Source organism: Pelobates fuscus, chromosome 10 (assembly GCF_036172605.1).
Source record: "Pelobates fuscus isolate aPelFus1 chromosome 10, aPelFus1.pri, whole genome shotgun sequence".
NCBI lineage: Eukaryota > Metazoa > Chordata > Amphibia > Anura > Pelobatidae > Pelobates > Pelobates fuscus.
In genome coordinates, this window is record NC_086326.1 from 107,610,677 (window position 1) to 107,632,625 (window position 21,949).

At 42.7% G+C, this 21,949-nt stretch overlaps 1 protein-coding gene across 1 annotated transcript; it reads right to left on the minus strand.

Annotated features, from left to right (window-relative positions):
- Nucleotides 1-10,838: 10,838 nt before the first annotated feature.
- MED19 (mediator complex subunit 19) lies at nucleotides 10,839-21,938 on the minus strand. The gene is made up of 6 exons (XM_063434824.1): nucleotides 21,367-21,938; nucleotides 16,859-16,981; nucleotides 15,407-15,540; nucleotides 11,591-11,681; nucleotides 11,408-11,505; nucleotides 10,839-10,965 (listed from the first exon to the last, which is right to left on the minus strand). The coding sequence occupies exons 1-6, from the start codon at nucleotides 21,623-21,625 to the stop codon at nucleotides 10,909-10,911; spliced, it is 762 nt and encodes a 253-aa protein (XP_063290894.1). The 5' UTR covers nucleotides 21,626-21,938; the 3' UTR covers nucleotides 10,839-10,908.
- Nucleotides 21,939-21,949: the final 11 nt, after the last annotated feature.

A 21,949-nucleotide genomic window follows, 5' to 3' on the forward strand; every position in this document is an offset into this window, starting at 1 on the left:
TCAGTAACTGATGAGGGATTGTCTCTTTGGATATTTGTCAATTAATGATGGTGCTAATACACTTGTGCTGCCATGGATATAGCCAGGAAAAGGGAAAATTTATTCATACTTACCGTAATTTTCTTTTCCTGGACATTGGCCATGGCAGCACAAGGGTCCCACCCGGGCATATTGCTGGAAACAAGACTAGGGAAGGAGCGGTAGGAGGTGGTACTTATACCTCTTAATTATTAATCCTGTCCAATAGGGATAGGGAGGAGCTACCCAATGTTGTGCTGCTATGGCCTATGTCCAGGAAAAGAAAATTACAGTAAGTATGAATAAATTTTCATATATATATATATATATATATATATATATATATATATATATATATATATATTTGTGCTCGGAATTTAAATACGTAATGGATAGTAACTGTGAGCAAAGTTGGTTGTGGTGTGCAGAAAACAACGTACGAGTGGGCCTGTAAATAAAAGAGGGCAAAAGATAAATTCGAGAAATACACACTTTATTGCATATTTTTACAAGACCAAGTTCCTGAAAGCTTGGCGAAGCTCTTTCTCCGGCTGTGGAATATATGCAGTATATATGGAGGATTTCCACCGCCCCAGTCTCTTGACGATATGGACCGGTGTGTTAGTGCTAGAGGCTGCAGAGGCGGCTCCTATACGGAAGGAGTGCCCGGAGAATGCAGTCGGGTTGTGTCCGAGCTTAGATAACAGAGATCTGATCTGAACCATCAATTTTGCTGTGGTTAACGGGTGCCCTTGTAGTGTTAAGAGTGGAGAGTCCGGTAGGTGACCGTGCAGAGTTGACCGTAGGTGGTCTAGTACTTTTACCGGACACCAGGCATTATCAGTAGGGAAGAGAGGAATTATAGTAGGGTGTAGTGACCGGTTGGTTTTAGTTGTAGGGATCGAAAGTAGGTAGTGATCATCTATTTTAGTGAGATGTGATATTTTAAGGCTTAGCTTAATATCTCCTTGACAAATTACGGTGAACTCTCTAGGTCTGAGAAAACCGTAGAAAGCGAGATATATGGCTGATTGCTTCTAAATAGGATAAAAAGAGAGGACATGTACACAGGTAATCAGTATCCCCACGGATATGCCGCTGAACGCTAGAGCTGAAATGGTGTCACAATTATAAAGTAAGGGTGATCTCCCCCGTGTCTACAGGCATACCCAATGCCACTACCCAATAATCACTTATCCTTTCAGGCTTTAGAAAAGGTGACCCAAAATTCTAGAAAGGGCAATTTTAACTTAACTCTTCTTCGGAAAGAGTCCAGGTGGATTTATGAGTTCAAGACCTTGACCCCAGGGGGGATGAATGAAGAATTCAATTTTACCCCCTTTATTCATTAATCCACCTGGGCTCCTGTTCCTAGCTATTATTGAATACATTTAGATTCTATATAAATGTTTCGATGTTGCCACTAGGTACCACTGGGGTAGGCCAGATGTTTTGACTAATCCATAGTCACTCGTCTGTCCTCAAAACAACATCGATCTCACCCTATCTCATTAGTTGAAATGTTGTGAGCTCCCACATTTATGGACTCTGAGGCTCGATGTGAAAGTCTTTGTAACATCGAGCCCAAGTCCACTAGTCCTCTAATCTGCGATTTGTCCTTCCCATCAGTTGGGACCTAGTGGCGCTAGAGGGATTCCATTGTACAGTCACTCACTTCTATCGTTATCCTAGTGATATTCACCATATTCAACAGTATCTATTCATTAATCTTTACAATTATGGTTATTTTGACCATTAACTTATTGGCATCTTTGCAAATTATCCACCACTATTAATATAGTGTTGTGAATCATCCATAACAATCTTGGGGTTATTTTCCCGGGCATTCATCTCTCAATTCTGAGTGAATACATGTTATATTTACTATTTAACTAAAATGATATCAAACCCATAAACATCATGATATATGGACTGTGCATCACTCGAATACTAGGGTTAGTGTTCTATTTCCCACACTGAGCGCTTAGCGCAGGTTGAGCACTACGTGTTACATTCCGATAACATGTATCGGTTTGTTAACACTTATTGGTTGTACTAATTCACTTTGCCATGGTCTCTGTTATAATCATAGAAATGCTCTGGTTCTTTCTCTCCTGTTTTCTTGCTTTCAATTTTGGATCCCTGAAGGGGTTAACCTACCTCCTACTCAGCGCTCACACTGACAGGAGTGATCTCCGTGTCAGTGTCGAGATCTCACTATCTGCTGGTTTAAGCAAGGTAAAATTCGGCAGATCCCGATACTATTTCATCACACTCTATCGGGTGCACTACATATATACCTGGCCAGGGCCATTCTACAAATCCCTCCGACTATGTGGACACAAGTGCTCTAGTTTTTTCCTTTTCCCTATTTGGTTTTCATTATTGGACCCCTGAAGGGGTTAACCTATGGGACGTCAATATCACGTAGTGACATCACATCCCTACCTGATGTGGATTGGCCGATAACGGCTGATAGGTTTCTAGCTTTCCTCCAATGAAAACGCATCACTTACCTTCAAATACCGGCTCAGTTCCCGCACATCGGCTCCCCTCTGATGAGCTGCGGGCGAAACGCGCGCGCCAGGGGCTGACGATCCAGCTATATCACCATTTTTTGTTTATCATGGCATCAGTGATACTATGGGTCCAGAGTTGACTTCAACTCCCACTAGGAGAAACCCGGATAAGTGGCTACGGTCTTACGGTTATGTTGCAGTAGTACAAATCTTTACAGCATTAATTATTGTGTTGGCTGTGTTTCATCTTGTCTCCCCCGGGTTAACTTTGAAGTCTCTTTCTGACTTATTATGGAGTATCGATTTAGGGTACACTATTAATTGTGGCACCCGTGCATATATGTGTTAGGCTGTATAGGGTATCCTATGAGACATAGGGGTGTATACCTTATTAGCACTTGTGCTATACCATGCATTAAGGTTGTACCAGTTATAGTGGTTGTGTTAGCGATCTTTACTTAGGAGTTCCTCACTCCCAGGGTCGCTCAAACACTTCACACCTATTATCTATTATCTATGCCTACATCATATGTCCAAGTGATTTATCTGATACCTTACACCCTTGAGGTCTCAGTTTTTCATATATTTTTACGTGCGAAATTACTGCTCTTTTGCACATAGCTATTCATGAGAGGACACTGAAAACTTCTGAACAGGACCTCTCTCTAGATTCAGGCTTGAACGAACCAGTGTATAGACTTAGGATTGCCAATAACAGTACACTATTAAGTCCCACTTATGGCCTTAGGGATCTATAGAATGAGGTTTCTGTACACATGGGTATGCCTGTAGACATGGGGGAGATCACCCTTACTTTATAATTGTGACACCATTTCAGCTCTAGCGTTCAGCGGCATATCCGTGGGGATACTGATTACCTGTGTACATGTCCTCTCTTTTTATCCTATTTAGAAGCAGTTTGTACTTCCAACGTGGTGGGGGTCTACAGAATTGGGTTTTAACCCCTCACACGCTGGAACATCTGTTATAATCCGCAAAGATCATTATATTTACTACACATTATCAGTTTTTGTCACTGCATTCTATTGGAATTATAACAGGTTTTATTGGTTTACATTCTTTGGTGGTTTTCACCTATTTTTATTAATATATTATTAAAGGTTACGTATTAATGACGCAGGGCACTCATCCTGTTTCTGCTTTGCTTGTTACTACCCTGGTAGTTTTTTGAGGGTTATCCCCTGCCCATTGAGTGCTCGTTCAAGGCTTCCTTTCCTCCTTTTTGTCTGCTATATGGCAGATTTGATCACCGTATTTATGCCGATGTCGAATGGGGCTGTGTCAAGGAGATTGCTAAGTGACCTGAAGATAGGCCCATCTATAGGTAATCTAATGGAAGTGAGTGGAGGTGAAACCTTTGATATGCCTTTCAAAACCTTTTTGATGGGGTATGAAGACAGGAAAGGAGTGTTGTTAGGAAAATAGGTGAGGCTGTGGTGCTGGACCCCCGTGAGATAAAGTTTAATGGTGTTGTGAGATAGTTTAAGGTGTAGGTGGCAAAAAGAGGTAAAAGCCACCATGGTTTGAATAGAGAAGTCACCTTGTAAACCGAACTCTGCAGTGAATTTATTAAATATTTTAAGAGCCCTATTGTAAGTGATAGCCGTGTTTGGTGATAATGCTTGGTGAGTGAGTGCTCTAGCGTGGTTCAAGAGTGGTTCAAGAGTGTGCTTAATCCAGGATTAGTTCGTGGAACCGTGGTGTCCTGGATGGTTGTAGGTGAGCCGTTGGGAGTGCCACAATGGGATAAATTTCAAATAGTGCCGAGGTCTCTCTGAATCCTGGCAAGGCATCCGTATCAGAGGGCCAATGGCCCCTGAACCAGTGGTTCCCGAAAATGGCTGCAAAACCGGTATTGGCTGCTGCGTCTGTGTGGATGATGGGTGAAGAGGTGGAGAGAGGGGGGATAAACATGGAGATTCCATTCCAGTCCTTCAAAAACTTCCCCCACATAGCTAAGTCAGCCTTGGCGTGGTGGTCCAAAGAAACTGTGCCAGAGTCCGGAACTCCGTGCATCAGGCAAAGAAGTCTGGAAATGAAAGATCTTCCCTGCGGAATGATGCGCATAGCGAACTTTAGGGATCCGAGAAGGGACTGAAGTTCCTTCCTAGTGCAAACATCATTCCGCAGGAACAAGTCTATCTCCCCTCTCAAACGTGCCAGTTTGTCGTGAGGGAGGCTAGCTCTGAGGTTAACCGAGTCCAGTTCTATCCCCAGAAAGGTAAATTTAGTTGTGGGGCCTATAGTTTTGGCTGGGGACAAAGGGACTCCAAGTGTAGCAAATAGTGCAGTAGTGCTTTTGATTGCTGTGGGTGATGGTGACCCTGGCTCTATAAGTAAAAAGTCGTCGAGGTAGTGGATAACGGAGTGACACCTGGTGATGTTCAGAAGTAGCCAGCATAATGATTCTGTGAAAATGTCGAACAGTTTGGGGCTGCTACGAGAACCGAAAGTGAGTCGTGTAGAGAAGTAGTATTTCCCACACCATTTAATACCGTGTAAGTGCCAGAGTGAGGGGTGCATGGGTAGTAATTTAAAAGCGTTTGTAATGTCCGTTTTGTTAAGCCAGGGTCGGTTACCAGATGATATGATGGACTGTATGGCGTCGTCGATGGTTACGTATTGAAGTGAAAATTCGTCTGCTGGAATGAGTGCGTTTATGCTAGGAACAAAAGAGGAGTGCGGTGCCGATAAATCAATAATTAGACTTTTTTATTAGAATATTTGTGAATAGCAATACCAATGGGGTTAGTGCGCCAGGAGGAGAATGGTGAAGAGGTGAAGGGGCCTATCATGAACCACTGACACTGACTTGTGGTAGTCATAGAAAGAGGAGCCCCCATACTTGATGCCTAGATCCACCACCTTGTGCAGATAAAGGTCTAATTCTTCTCTCCTGTGGGGGTACACCGTGCAAATAACATCTCGATATATCCCGAAGGCTATCACAAACTGGGGTATTGACAATTTTTTATTAAGCCTGGGATCCCTTGTCTTGAGCACCACAGAAATGTCACCATAGTTGAAAGCCTTGTTCTCAAGAACATCCTGAGAGGATATGAGCAGAGACACCAGACACACATCCTTCCCGTCTAGGATATCTTTCTTGATAGAGTCAGGGACGGAGTGTGCTGGTGACTCAAATGGTGTAATGGCTGTGCCTGGTGCTGGGGGGGGGGGTATTGGAGGGCCTGTTGGTATGTCGGGTACAGCCGTGATAGGGACTGGGACTACCGTGATAGGGGCTGGGACTACCGTGGTAGTACCTGGGGAGGAGATGGCGCTCTCCACCTTAGATAGCCTGTTATTGAGGGTCTGTAGATTGGCCAAGATCTCTGCCAGGATATCCTGGTTGGCCGTGCTGTAGCTTGGTGGTTGTCCTTGGGAGCTAGTGCCTGGCCTAGGCTCGGGGGCTTGGTGGGTCAGTAGCCTATAAAGTTCAGCCTTTCTGGCTGTGGCCAGAAAGGGGATTCCCCTGAGCCTAAGTTCGGCCGTAATTTTGGGAATAGTCCATGCTCTCAAGGACGTGGGGGTTGAAAGGGTGAGTGAATCGCCTGGAGACTCGGGTCTGGTTGGCGTGAACGGTATGTCTTCTGTCAGTTCTTCAGTTGGCATTGGTTCTTGGGACATTCTAAAAAGGAATTATTATGTGAAGATATATTAGTGAGGGAGTAAGGAAGTTGGGGGTGTGTGGGGGGTGGAGTAAAAGGAAGAACTGGACTGTAATGCTAGATGCCGAAGCGAAGAGTTTAACTGTTGAATGTTTGGGTAGGTGAGGCCCTGCTAATGCCAAGTGGCGGTGAGAGGCTCTACCTATGATTTGGCTTATGACGTAGTTGCCACAGATGTGGTGGCAGGATGTTGGCCTCTCGGTGACAGTAAAGAGAGATCAAAACGTGTGGCCGTGACAGGTGAGGCCCTGACTAGAGCCCTATAGTAGGGCATGCAAGGTTTCTAACTATGATTTGGGCGTGGGGCCGTACCTCCGTGTTGAGGTGGGGTGGGGGTGGAATGCCTCGCGGGATTGGATTTCCTAATAGGGTGAGCTAAGGCATTAGCCTAGACCCTTGTAGCCAGTTCGACTGTATACTAAAGGGTATAGTGCGAGGACTGGAGAGGTATGTGGATACTAACCTTGACTGGTCGCAAATGGTCCCTGGAACCTTTTGGTAATATTAATGTAGTGAGTCTTGTCTTGTAGTTGTCCTCGAGGAAGAATCCTGGGGATTTAAGACAGATGTTGGTGTATTTAAACGTATCGTGGTGGCGTATGATTTGTATTTGTAAGGGGCGTGACGTGTGATCCTGCGTTGAGGGATCTGGAAGGTTTGGGGTGTGTGAATTGGATGATTTAGATATTTTGAGAAGGCTGAATGAGGCCTTGGGTTGGACAATGGACGTATTTGGGAAGGGCGTAAGTACCTGAAGGTATGGCTGAGTACCGGGTCAGGATTTGGTGTTTTTCCAGAGCCTGAAGGCCGTAAGACCGTATGTCTGGGTAGAAGATAAAAGAGTTAACGTACCGTGGGCGTAAGCCTTTGACAAAGTAGTAATAAAAATTGAGACCACGTGATGTCTTAGTATGAACAGTTGTAAGTTGAAATAGAGAACTATACCTTAGTTAGACGTACAGAGATTGTGTTAAACGTAGTAGGTTTTACCAGTGTAGAACCGGTGGAAGCCTAGGTAAATACTGGAGCTAAGGGTTAACCGAAGAAAAATTATAGTAGTTAACAACAGATGTGGTAGTATGTAATAAAAGCTTAATAGTTTAAATTAATTTTTTTTTTTTTTTTTTTTTAGGCCTAGACCTTGATGACTCAAAGTGATAAAAATACCATACCTGTTCCTGTAATAAAGACCTTGAAATAACAATTTTAGCACAGAAAAGCGAGAAACCGATGCACTCTGTAAAACCAAAAATATGTGACAGCGTGATTATATGGGAAATGATTAGTGCATATGTCGATGTACCGGGTATTATGTTTAGACAAAGAATTTATTTGTATACGTTACGTATGACAGTATGAATTTATAGGTTATATATATATATAGGAACCGTATGTTTTATAATGGTAGTGGATGTTTGTTTAGTAAAATAAATGTAACTGATTAACATAGATGGAAAAATCAAAAGGCTGGTATTTAAATAAGTTAAATATATCTTCAAACTGGTGAGTAGGTATCAGTAGTAACCGAACATGGAATATACATAAAAGCAGGTAGAAATCGTGTAAAATACGCCTAAGTGCATACCGTAGCCAATTATAATAATATTTAACGGAATATGTGTTAGAGCATAGTGTTCGAGCTTAATTTATACGAAATACATAGGTCCTGGTTGACCGAACGGAACAAGAGGATACCAGTAATGATATGGAGTATAACTGTATATGCTAATTCGGTAGATTACGTACGAAAATGTAAACGAGGTGAGAAAAGTGCAGAGTGACTGTTTAGTGTGAACGCTGAATTGTATGAATGAGCATGTAATAGTACGAGTAAGTTTAGAGGGAGCCTACCCCCACGTTTTTAGGCCCGAACGGCGGGAAATAGCGGAACGCTATTTCTTACGCCTAACTCACGTGTACGTGCCGGTCTCGTGACCGGAAGCCGGGTACCTCGACCGGAAAACCGATTGGAGGGCCTTGAACGGACGGAGAACTGTATCAGGACGTCAGACTGCTGGAAACACGAGAAATTCTGGCAGGAAGCTGGACCGGAAGTGCTGGTTGTAATGGAGACAAGACAATCAGCTGAACTGCAGAGGTGAGTAGGGGCTGGGAGTTTAAGTAGGGGACTTACTCCTCCCACAAATTCAGGCCTCCACAAGTTCAGGCCTTTTAACATTATATATATATATATATATATATATTGTGATAAAGTGAAGGCAGAGAGGCCTTTTAACCCCAGGGGGAGTTAGTGTAGTTTGTGTTGTAGGCAACACAAAGCTAAGTTTAGTTATGGGCCCCTGGGGTGGAGCATTTTGAGAGCAGGGTGGACCAATGCTCCACTCCACAGTTTAGTGGGTTTCTTGGGAGACATATATCCAGGCCAGGGTTTTTTGGACTGTCTCCAACCCACGGCTCACCTGCAGATAATCAGCTGTAGCAGTGGGAATAAACCCCTCCCTGCTAGGCAGGTAAGGGGAGATTGCTGGCTTCCTCCCAGGAAGCAGGTAGGAGAGAGGCTGTTCTCTCCAGTGAGAGTGTCAAGGAGACTAGGCACTAGGAGTGCAGAAGGAAGCTGTCAAGGCTGGCTTGGAGCACTGGGAGTGGAGAAAGGAAAGCAACAGACTAGCTAGCAGAGTGTTGCTATCTAATAAGGTTGGTGCGATATGTTTTTGTTAGTTTAATCCTGATAGAGAGGGATATTAAAAGTGAGTCAGTGCTCAGACGAGCTAGGTTTTTGTTTAAAGGGGAAACCTGTTATATTTATGTTTTAGTTGTGTTGCTGTGTGGACTTGCCAATAAAGTTGCCTGGATTATATGAAAACCAAAGGACTGTGCCTGTTGTTTACCCTAGAGGACCGTGCTACCTGCTGACAAGGATCACTATATATATATATATATATATATATATATATATATATATATATATATATATATATATCTGCGCATGCTACATCAACATTCAGTACGATTCCCTGAATTAAAGGGACACTATAGGCTTCAAAACAATTTTCGCTTAATGAAGCAGTTTTAGTGTATAACTCACACTCCTGCAGTCTCCCTGCCCAATTTTCTGTCATTTAGGAGTAAAATAACATTTGTTTCTGTTTATGCAGCCCTAGCTATACCTTTCATGGCTGTAACTCACACAGCCTGCATGGGGGGAGGGGGCGGAGTTGAATGTTCATTTGTTAATTTACTTTAGAAGTTATTCCCTACTCTCTAAATTGGACTTTAAATTACATACACAGTAAGACTCCTGCAATTGTGAATTAAACAGAATGTGCAATAAAGTTTAAAATATATACATACATCTCTTTACAGGAAGTGTTAAGGAAGGCCATGCAAGTCACATGCATGGGGGTGTGATGAAGGCTGTATATACCAGTGATTTAACTTCTGAAAATGGCGCAGAATTGAGCAGTGAGACTACAGGGGCATGGTCTATACACAAAAACCACTCCATTAAGCTCCATTGTTTTGGTGCCTACAGTGTCCCTGTAACACTAAATTGAATTTAGTTAATACCCCATATACAGGGTTAGTCATGACATTCTGAATCTACCCTAGATTACAGCAAATAGTTTAAGAAAAATATTAATAAGGTGAGGCTTGCTTTACCGATTATGGTACCAGGAGTGCCCCGGGGTCCTACGCATTGTAAGCAATCAGTATTAGAAACATAGAAACATAGAATGTGACGGCAGATAAGAACCATTCGGACCATCTAGTCTGCCCAGTTTTCTAAATACTTTCATTAGTCCCTGGGCTTATCTTATAGTTAGGATAGCCTTATGCCTATCCCACGCATGCTTAAACTCCTTTACTGTGTTAACCTCTACCACTTCAGCTGGAAGGCTATTCCATGCATCCACTACCCTCTCAGTAAAGTAATACTTCCTGATATTATTTTTAAACCTTTGTCCCTCTAATTTAAGACTATGTCCTCTTGTTGTGGTAGTTTTTCTTCTTTTAAATATAGTCTCCTCCTTTACTGTGTTGATTCCCTTTATGTATTTAAATGTTTCTATCATATCCACCCTGTCTCGTCTTTCCTCCAAGCTATACATGTTAAGATCCTTTAACCTTTCCTGGTAAGTTTTATCCTGCAATCCATGAACCAGTTTAGTAGCCCTTCTTTGAACTCTCTCTAAGGTATCAATATCCTTTTGAAGATAGGGTCTCCAGTACTGTGTACAGTACTTCAAGTGAGGTCTCACCAGTGTTCTGTACAATGGCATGAGCACTTCCCTCTTTCTACTGCTAATACCTCTCCCTAGAATGGTTTAACTTCTTACCTTGGACCTGCTGGGCTCCATTTCCCATCTCCTCTTTAGAAAAGCAGAAGTCTGCAGAGGAGGAGTAGAGCAGCAATTGGCAGAACCCAGGTAAGTGGTCAAAACCATTCTAAATCTGTTTGACTACTTACCGTTGAGGGAGAACCAACGCACATACGAAAACATAACCAAGACAGCACGCTGTAGTGGTTGTGGTGCTTGCCATCTTCCTTTAATGATATCTGGATTTTCACCTGTGTATCTTCCTAGATTGTTACACTTCAATAAAGTGGTTTTGAATAAAATGAATCAGGAAAGTGGCAAACACTAGGTAAAGATTAGTGAGTTTTATTTAAAAAGAAAACAATGTAAAAAGGGGTTTGTAATATGCACAACAGCCATTTAGCGAACACCACTCTGTGAACCTGCTGCTCCTGGGTGCTCAGGGCTATGGCGACTCTAAAAATAAAAGGGAAGAAATAAATAAAACATTTCAAATCTCTCGTATAGTATATGTTAGGTAAAAGGATGACAGAGCTCTAGATTATAAATATAAAGCTAGAATAATCACTTGTAGCACTAACAGGATTATGCATGTTATCAATACTAAGTTTCTTGGATAGGAAAAGCAGACATTTTACTTACTGTAAATTATTTTTTCCTTAAACAGCCTGTAAACAAAATAATTAGCATGTCCCTTTCCTTCATACATTAAAGAAACACTATAGTCAGCAGAATAACTACAGCTTAATGTAGTTGTTCAGGTGTCTACAGCCTGTTACTGCAGGGTTTGTAATGTAAGCACTGCCTTTTTGGAGAACAAAAAAAGTACATTTTTCATAAAAGCAAATGGTCATGAGTATCCCATTAGTTTTTTCTTCTATTGCATATATATGCTCACCTTCTTTTTCTTTTTATCTTTCTTTTTCCTACGTCTTTCTGGGTCATCTTCTCTTTGCTTCTTCTTCTTTTTCCTGTGATCAGAATCGGATGGGGTTTCTAAAACATGGGTAAAGACCGTTATCAACAGGAATAAACAAATTCAAAGAAAAAATAAAATTATAATAGAAGAAGCAGCACAGACCTGGGGGTGCTGGCTCCTGTGTCCTAGTTTTGTGTTTTTTATTCTTCTTCTTTGGGGGTTGTATGTGCATCAAACGGCATTGTTCTGGGAGCTGAAAAATAAAGACACCATATTATATAATAGATAACACACAAATAAATTAAGTTTTCTTTATTTTCAGCTGGTAATGCTCAAAACCCCTTGATTCAAACAGATGTTATTAGTTAGTTATAAAGTAAAATAGGACAAAAAAAAAAGCCAATCTACTTCAACATTTCACATATGTTTTTATGCTGTTCATCCAAAAACAGGGAAAACCACCCCAAACAAAACAAAAGTGAAGCATTTTTTAGAGGTGCTGAAAAAACTGGAAAAAAACTTTCTTGCAATTACCTTTTCCTCTTCACTAACAAGTGGTTAGTAGCACTATGCCAGGGGTAGGCAACCTTCGGCACTCCAGATGTTGTGGACTGCATCCCCCACAATGCGGATAAAGCATCATGGAAGTTGTAGTCCAAAACATCTGGAGTGTCGAAGGTTGCCTATGCCTGCACTATAAGAACTATTATAGTTCTAAACATCTTGCTCTGTTTTTCAGCTTGCTGGAGTGCTGTGTGTGGCTGGAGCCTGCCTTTATTTTTATTTTTTTAAATATACCCCAATAGAAAGAAAAAAAGGCCAAAAAAAATTTAAACAATTTTCAGTGGTTTCATATTTGCGTTAAGAAGAAATTATCCTTACTAGGCATCAAAACACTCTGGGGTGTCCTATTAATTGATTCAGATGTAATAGAAGGAATGTGTATATGGAAACGCTGACAGTCATAAATAGATTATTTTCACATAGGAGATTGTCTAAACATTGACAAAATATAGAATTTTGGCTTAAGCCTCTCAACTATGTTAGGATGTAGAGTAAAGGTTAATGCATTTTAGGGTTAGAGACAGGTTAGGGGTAAGGGTAAGGTAGGAGGAGTATGGTTATAGTTAGGGGGAGTGTTGGTAGAGGGTTAGTGTTCACTACCAAACATTTAGATCCTAACCACAGGAAGCATTTAACAATCAGGACTGATACGTGAATCTAGCTATAGATATTCTTCATTAGTTGCACATGATGTGTAAAAAATATTATAGGTAAAAATAATTCTGTATTCCCCTAATTTTTTTTACTTTTTATTCGCACTTAATATTGAGTTAGGTATACATATAGGATATTAAAAGAAAACCATTTCTATCCTTCAAAACATGAAAATCAAAAAAGCAATATTTGGCAATACGTATGGGGTCAATTAAAGAGAAATACTTAAATTACGGTGGAACAAACACATAGCACAAATCCTAAGCTTTGTTTTAGAAGCCTCCATCCTTAAAGAAGTGGTCTGGGTGCCAGGTCCTTCAGGTCTTAACCCTTCAGATGTAAACACAGCAGTTTCCTATTACGCCCTATTTTAAGCTCTTAACGCCGCCGGGCGTAATAGTACGCCCTCAGGTTTTTGTTACTTACCCGGTCGCCGGCGATCCCACGCCGGCGATCGCGGTTGGGGGGAGGACTCCCAGGGAGCCCCCCGCGGCACGTCCTTCCTCCTGGGGGCCCCTCGGCCATGTGAGAGTGAGGTCCTTGCGAGGACCTCACAATCACATGGGCGGGTTAGCTGGCTCAGGCATTGCCAGCAGAGGGGCTAACTGAAATGTCAACGTTTCAGTCAGTATAGACTTTTCAAGACAATTCATGCAATGAATAAACCATGATTATATACGTTACAAAATAATTCTTATTGGAGGGCGAAAAAAATGAAAACGAGGTCAGATTACGTCATAATTGACGTGATAGAAAAATCTTAACCAGGTGATTCTTGACTCAATCAGGGTCAAGGAGTGAATTAGTACTAATTAAATATGCAAAAAGCTATTTACAAACTCTAAAGATAAAAGCTAAAAAAGAATAATAATTATAATAATAATAATAAATAAACCTAAAAAATACTCACTATATCATAAAATCCTGCTAACTAATGGGATTCCTGATTCTTCCGTCTACCAGTTTTGTGGTGCATATAAGCCAAATATGTATATCAAGGCAAAATCAATCTATATCATCCCTACCAAGGAATCTCCTAACACTGTACATCAATTATATTACATTTGTAACAAAGAAACGTATCATTTTGAGATCATAATATCCTACAAACACTTTATAGGTAGCAATATTATCTTCTATTCAAAAAACAATAAAGGGCAGCATTTATTTTGATATATGACAAGACTCCAGAGTGCGCTCTACTTGGATATTATACATTGGTCAGAGATTGCTTGCACCGGAGCACGAAAAAGACCGGGAACATTGAGTGCTGGGATCGGGGAATATATATATATATATATATATATATATATATATATATATATATATATATACACACACACACACACACACTGTCTATGTGTATTTTACTGATATATATATATAAAATTACACGTAGACTGATACGGATTAAATATATTATATATATATATAATTTTACATATTATAAATAAAAAAATATTCAGCGAAGTCTCCAGAGTACAACAGTACCCCTCATGTACAGGTTTTATGGTGTTTTCAAAAGTTACAGCATCAAATATAAGGCTTGTGTTTCATTTTTTTCACATTAAAATTCGCCAGATTGGTTACGTTGCCTTTGAGACCCTATGGTAGCTCAAGAATGAAAATTACCCCTATGATGGCATACCATTTGCAATAGTAGACAAACCAAGGTATTGCAAATGGGGTATGTCCAGTCTTTTTTAGTAGCCACTTAGTCACAAGCACTGGCCAAAATTGGCGTTTTTTGAATTTTTCACACACAAACAAATACTAACGCTAACTTTGGCCAGTGTTTGTGACCAAACGGCTACTAAAAAAAGACTGGACATACCCCATTTGCAATATCTTGGGTTGTCTACTATTGCAAATGGTATGCCATTATGGGTGTAAATTTAATTCCTGGACTACTATACAGTCTCAAATGCAACGTAACCAATCTGGCGAATTTCAATTTCGAATGTAACGTGCTATATGTAACCCTGTAACTTCCCAAAACACCATAAAACCTGTACATAGGGGGTACTGTTTTACACGTGAGACTTTGCTAAATACAAATGTGTATTTTATTGCAGTAAAAGCAAACAGTATTATGACATTGACAGTTAAAATGTCATGTAGAACGAAAAAAATCAAAAAAAAAATCTTATTTTCTCCCATTTTTTTCATATTAAATTATGTTTCATAGCTAAATATTTGATATTAAATGAAAGCCCTGTTTCCCCTGAATAAAATGATATATAATAAGGGGGGGTGCATTTAAAATGAAAGAGGTGAATTACAGTTGGACAGACATATAGCACAAATGCCAGGTTTTGTTTACGTTTTGTTCACAACGCGTACATTTGGCTCAGTCCTTAAGGGGTTAATCCAAGCTCTAGTGGCTGACTTCCTGACAGCCGCTAGACGTGCATCTGCGATCGCATCCAGCGTGCAGAACGTCCATAGGAAAGCATTGAGAAATACTTTCCTATGAACTGTTAGAATGCGCGCACAGCATGCGCATTCCGCTCCACTCGGGAGCTGACCTCGGCGGGGAAGGATAGGTCACCAGTGCCGAGGGAGCCCGGCTCTGGATAAAGGTAAGCTGCTGAAGGAGTTTTAACCCCTTCAGCACCAAGGGCGGGGGACCCTGAGGGTTGGGGCACCCTTAGGGCACTATAGTGTCAGGAAAACGGGTTTGTTTTCCTGACACTATAGTAATCCTTTAAAAGGTGTTAACATAATTTTCCCTTCCAAAACCCAATGGGCAAAACTCACCGGTCCAGCATGAAGTCTGAATCCTGTTAGCAATGCGCCTGTCAGCGGGGTGAATGAGTTCCCACAGATTGGTGGCTTCTCAATCAATGAACGCAAGCTGCTGTTATCCTGAGATCCTGGAGTATCAATCATACCTAGGAAATATCCAGAATGCCATCACTGAGCACGCTATGAATATCAAAAGAATCTGTGGCCAAAAAACAATATGCATAACATGCACCAAAGCCAATTTAAAAGTGTGCCTTGAACCAACATACCACCTAGAGGGGACAGCATTTTACTATCCTACCTGGAGTGAACTGCAATTATGAACAATTTGACATAGACATAGTGGCAAAATGCAGTCTTCTCTAAGCTTAGCAAAAAACACCACAAGCTTTATATTTGTCACATGGGAATGCAAGCTCCGTTAGGCCTCAAATTCAGTGCCAACTGCTTTGTAAGCCTGTACAGAGAGCTTAACAACGTTGTTTTGGTGCATAAAAATAAAAACTTAAGACTGCAGGCAAATGATCTATGCACCAAAAAAAAAAAAAAAAAACACTTTGTTAAGCTCACTGTGGGTTATTTTTTAACATTCTGCATATCTTAACAGTTGAAATTTTAAATTGAAACTGAATTTGATTTTAAACATATCTCCTGCTCTCTCAATTGCTTGGTAATGCAAAGCAGCCTCCTGTGTGAGATTAGAAAAAGTTAAAAAGAAAAGAAAATCACAAATTCACAGGAACAACATTTTTTTGAAACCAGCAGACTTTCCCAACAAACACATTTTGGGACCCACTCATTCAAAATTTGAGGTTTTTTTTTTTTCTTATTCATATAATTTGGAAAACTTTGGACACTGCGTGTCCTTATAAAGTAGTAATTGGTGAGCGGGGATATTCCTCCCTTTCTTCTCAAACAGATATAATGTCTTGCATCAGCTATGGCACTGTCAAGTTACTACAGTTTCTTCTTTTGACAGCAGTAGGATAAGGGACATGAGACAGGACAAAGATCCTCCTTCCACCACAGACCATGCAGTCAGCATGGATTGTTACAGTGCTTTAAACATCCCTGTAAGTTTCCAGCTATCAACGCACATCCCTACATCTTAAACCACAAGTGCAGAGACCAAGGTTAGTTAGTTCTTACCAAAACCTGTGTTACTTAGTTTTTGTATTGGATTTGTCACCGTTTGTGACGGATGACAAACTGCAATTCTTTGGGATACTCTTCAACACCTTTTTTTCCCTCAATCATACGCCATACATTCATCAAATGTTCAACTTTTTTTTTTTCTTTATAGCTTACTCTTCAAACCGCTTGACAACATAAAAAAAAACATGGGTACATCTAACAAATAGCTAAATTTTTGTGTGTATATTTGCAGATATCTGAGCTTGCAACTCTAAAATAAGGAACTCATTTTCATAGCCCACACCAGTGCTAGCTTCTCATCTTACTCACCTGGAAGGTCAGGAAGAAAATTACTGAGCTTTTCTTTAACTTTTTTGCCACAGAACTTACTGAAGGAATGTTCTAGGTTATAATGTACTATGAGATTAACACTACCCGTCAGGTCTGAAAGCCCTGTGTGAAAACAAGATAAAAAAAATATGTTATATTAGTAAACTATTACAATATACATCTTAGAACAGTTGTAAAAGAACATTGTAAAAAAACAGTGGGTTATTTTTTTTTCACATTCTGCATATCTTACCAGTTTTGATTTTATTCTACATTGCTGCAATGTTGCATAGTTTGTTTTATGTTCAGAGGCAGATGCTAAAATGCCCCTGCTTTTGTAACAATAGCAAGTCCCTATTTGCAAACCCAACAAAGACACTTAAAGGGACACTATAGTCACCCAGACCACTTCAGCTCAATGAAATGGTCTGGGTGCAATGTCCCTCGGGTTTTAACCCTTCACATGGAAACATAGCAGTTACATTTGGGGTTAACCCAGCCTCTAGTGGCTGTCTTCTGGACAGCCGCTAGAGGCTCGTCTGCGATGCTGGATGCGAATTTCGCATCCATCGCGCTGACTGTCCATAGGAAAGCATTTGAATATGCGCGCGGCACTTGCCGCACATGCGCATTCAGCTCCACTGACGTCGGAGCTGACGTCACCAGCGGTGATTTATAGTAAGTAACTGAAGGGGTTTTAACCTTATGAATTCAATAATTTTATGGAATCATTCCTTAAGAAAATGGTTCCATGCTGACACCACAGTATCTCATAGTTTGTGCATAATTATTCAGTAACAATTTCACGCTGCAAACCTTGGGCATCGTCTAGCAAGAATACTGTGTCTGTGTACATACACAAGCTCATGAGTTGAGTACTTATCGAGTAGTTAGTGTTCATATTTGTTTGTGTGAAAAATGCAAAAAACGAATTTGAAAGCTAATTTTGGCCAGTGTTTGTGACTAAGTGGCTACTAAATAAAAAGACTGGACATACCCCACTTGCAATACCTTGGGTTGTCTACTTTTGCAAATGGCATGCCATCATGGGGGGTAATTCTCGTTCCTGCACTACCATACCGTCTCAAGGACAGCATACCCAATCTGGCAAATTTAAATGTGAAAAAAATTAAATGCAAGTCTTATATACCACTCCACGCTATACTTTAAGAGCCACTGCATAGGTTCCATAACAAGTAAGCATTTATATAATTTTATAATGTACCTAATGTATATTATTCAAAGGTACTACATTATATTATTTCATCTGTGTGTTTTTGTCTATATGCCCCAGATTAATGACTGGGATCAACAGATACAGCAAGAATCCATAAATGGAATTGATACAGCTCACACGTAAAAAAAAAAGTGGAGGTCTTGACAGCTCCATCCACTTGTGAGTATATTTCCTTTTATCTCTCCCACTGTGTGAAAAATACTACACTATATACACTTCTCCATTTTTTCACTTTCCCCGTCATCAGCTGAATGCGTGCGCGGCACGAGCCGTGCGCGCATTCAGCCCAGGGCCGGCGCTACCTGTAAGGCGGACTAGGCAGCCGCCTAGGGCGCCCCTTGGGAAGGGGCGCCGCCAGGAGCGCCGGCCCCCCTAATGCTGCAGCCGCCCGAGCGCTCTGTAGAGAGCCTCAGGCGGCTGCAGGTTTGCCCGGGCTGGTGCGTCCATGAGGGCGCACCGCCCGGGCACAGCATGAGGAGAGGGAGGGGGCTGACAGGAGGGAAGCGCTCAGCGCTCCCTCCTGTCACTCCCTCTCTGTAGCGTGACCGAGCGCAGTATAGTCCGCCGGTACAGGGAGCATCTGTCTCCTGTACTCGGACGGACTAACAGGAAGTGAACACTGGTGTTCACTTCCTGTTAGTCCGCCGGGTACAGGAAACAAAAGCTCCCTGTACCCGCGGACCATGATACAGAGCTCGGCCACGCTACTATAGAGGTAGGGGAGGGTGGGGGGAATAAATAGAGAGGGGGGGGGGAGATAAATACACGGAGAGGGAGGGGAGGAGGAGAAATCAATGAAGAGGGAGGGGGGGGGGAGAAATAAATGGAGAGGGGGGGGGAGGAGAAATAAATGGAGAGGGAGGGGAGGAGGAGAAATCAATGAAGGAGGGGGGGGGAGAAATAAATGGACAGGGAGGGGAGGAGGAGAAATCAATGAAGAGGGAGGGGGGGAGAAATAAATGGACAGGGAGGGGGGAGAAATAAATGGACAGGGAGGGGGGAGAAATAAATGGACAGGGAGGGGGGAGAAATAAATGGACAGGGAGGGGGGGGATAAATGGACAGGGAGGGGGGAAATAAATGGACAGGGAGGGGGGAAATAAATGGACAGGGAGGGGGGGAAATAAATGGACAGGGAGGGGGGGAAATAAATGGACAGGGAGGGGGGGAAATAAATGGACAGGGAGGGGGGGAAATAAATGGACAGGGGGGGAGGACAGGGAGGGGGAAATAAATGGACAGGCAGGGTGGGGGGAATAAATGGACAGACAGGGAGGGGGGAATAAATGGACAGACAGGGAAGGGGGAATAAATGGACAGGGGGGGGGGAAATAAATGGACAGGGAGGGGGGGAAATAAATGGACAGGGAGGGGGGGAAATAAATGGACAGGGAGGGGGAGGGAATAAATGGACAGGGAGGGGGAGGGAATAAATGGACAGGAGGGGGAGGGAATAAATGGACAGGGAGGGGGGGGGGATAAATGGACAGGGAGGGGGGGGGATAAATGGACAGGGAGGGGGGGGGGATAAATGGACAGGGAGGGGGGGGGAATAAGTGGACAGGCAGGGTGGGGGGAATAAATTGAAAGGGGGGGGGGATAAATTGACAGGGAGGGGAATTGACGGGATTAGGAGGGGGAATGAGAGTGGGGAGGGGAGAAGAGAGTGACAACGGGGGAGACGAGAGTGACAAGGGAGGGGGAGAAGAGAGGGACACGCAGGGGAGAAGAGAGTGACAAGGGAGGAGGGGGGAGAAGAGAGGGACAAGAGGGGGGAGAAGAGAGGGACAAGAGGGGGGAGAAGAGAGGGACAAGAGGGGGGAGAGATTGACATCCATCACACACACACAATGCACCCCTTGCACACAGAAAAACACACAATGCATTACACACAGACACACACACACAAGCAATTCAACCCTTACACACAATGCATCCCTTACACACACAGAAACACACAATGCATACCTTACACACACTCAATGCACCCCTTACAGACGCACACACTGCATCCCGTACATACACAGAAACACTCATTGCAGCCCTTACACATACAAACACAGATTCACACAATGCATTCCTTACTCACATATCAGGACATCCCCTACTCCTGTGAACAAACTAATTGGTGGAACATTAAGGTGGACCCTGGGGCCCAGACCTTGAGCTGTGCAAAGGGCCTTAAAAAAAATGGAGCCTTCTTCCTGTTCTCCCAGAATACAAACAGCCTCCAGAGAGCCTGTTCTACACCAGACCAGTGGAGCCAGACTGCAGGTAGAGCCCATCACCATCCTCATCTGATTGTAAGTAGGCAATCTAGTATATTATTCGTGGCACTAATCTCTAATTTACCTCACATTAAAGGGACACTTTAGTCCCCAGAACCACTGCAGCTTAATGTAGTGGTTCTGGTGTCTATAGCCTGTCCCTGCAGGCCTTTTAATGTAAACACGGTGGCACTGCAGCACTTGCGTTAGTTAACATGGGGCATTGTGATGTCATATCGGGGGGGGATGGGGGGCGGCAAACTTTACTTTTGCCTAGGGCGGCAAAAATCCTTGCACCGGCCCTGATTCAGCCAGTCTCATAGGAAGCATTCTTAATGCTTTCCTATGGAGGCTGGTGTCTTCTCACTGAAAATCAAAGTGAGAAGCGCAGAAGCACCTCTAGCGGCTGTCGATGAGCCAGCCACTAGAGGCTGGATTAACCCTAAAGTAAACATAGCAGTTTCTCTGAAACTATGTTTACAGCAGAAAGGGTTAATCCTAGATGGACCTGACACCCAGACCACTTCATTGAGCTGAAGTGGTCTGGGTGCCTATAGTGGTCCTTTAAAGATTTTTTTTTTTATCCCATTAAAGTGTAACATTTTAATTATACTGAATCTTGATCTTTATAGTTAGAAGCATAGATATATTTAACATATTTTTTGTTGTCTTTTTTTCAAATGTATATCGGAAAATGGTGAAGTAATGTGCATACAAGCTGTGACTACAAAAGGCTGGATTTAATATGGACGTTTAAGGATTATTTTACCAACATCTTTACAATCAGAGACCATTTTATAAATCTTTATTGTGCACTGTTCTAAGTTTTGCCATATGTCTGACAGGGTCAGATTGTGACAGGGTGAGATTTCTAAGGTTTTATTTTATAGGTCTCCTATTTTTCTCTACCGTTTTGTTATCACTACGTTAGTTACTGGACGGTCTCCCTTTATTTATCGGTGCTGGCAGTAGGGTGGCACCGCTCACTGTGTGCCCGCGCTCACCCGGCAGCTCCCGGAGGAGGTAGAAGGGGCCAGACGGGGATCTTCGGGCTGAGTCGTCCCCGGCGGAGCCCACGGAGAGCGGCGGCGGAGGCGGCAGCGGGGGGCCGGGCACCGAAGAATTCGCAGTCCCCGTCACTTGGGGCTTGCTCGACCCGAACCCGCCGCTGGACGCAGGGACGCCGGATGGAGCTCCCGGAACGGACGGCAGAGGCGGCGGCGGCTCCGCGGAAGCGAAGAGTGCTGAGAATCCCTCCATCATCGCGGGTCAACAACCAGGAACATCAATGCCCCCCTCCCCGCGATAACATCAATCAGAGCCGGCTGCGGTGGTCACGGAATCCGTGCCGATCACATGGCTGCCCTCGGGAAAACGGGAATATAACTGGCTTGCTGCCGATTCGCTGCTTCCAGCTCTAGCGAGCTCTAAATCGGTAAAGTCGTCTTTCCTGAATGGCGTTTCTTATAGAAAAGTGTCTCCAGTGCCTTTGGCTGTAGCTCAATGTAAACCGTCCATGCGTTTGGAGCCTGGTTTCTACGAAACTCAACGGAAATGGCTCCTACAAAATGGCTCCTGTACTGGAGA

Excerpts from the sequence above, each read along its gene's own strand:
- MED19 (XM_063434824.1), bottom strand. The coding sequence starts at position 21,625 with ATGATGGAGGGATTCTCAGCACTCTTCGCTTCCGCGGAGCCGCCGCCG. Across the intron at positions 11,682-15,406 it reads TCAGACTTCATGCTGGACCG|CTCCCAGAACAATGCCGTTT; the intron begins GTGAGTTTTGCC and ends TTTATTTTTCAG. Across the intron at positions 10,966-11,407 it reads AAGATAAAAAGAAAAAGAAG|AGTCGCCATAGCCCTGAGCA; the intron begins GTGAGCATATAT and ends TTTTATTTTTAG.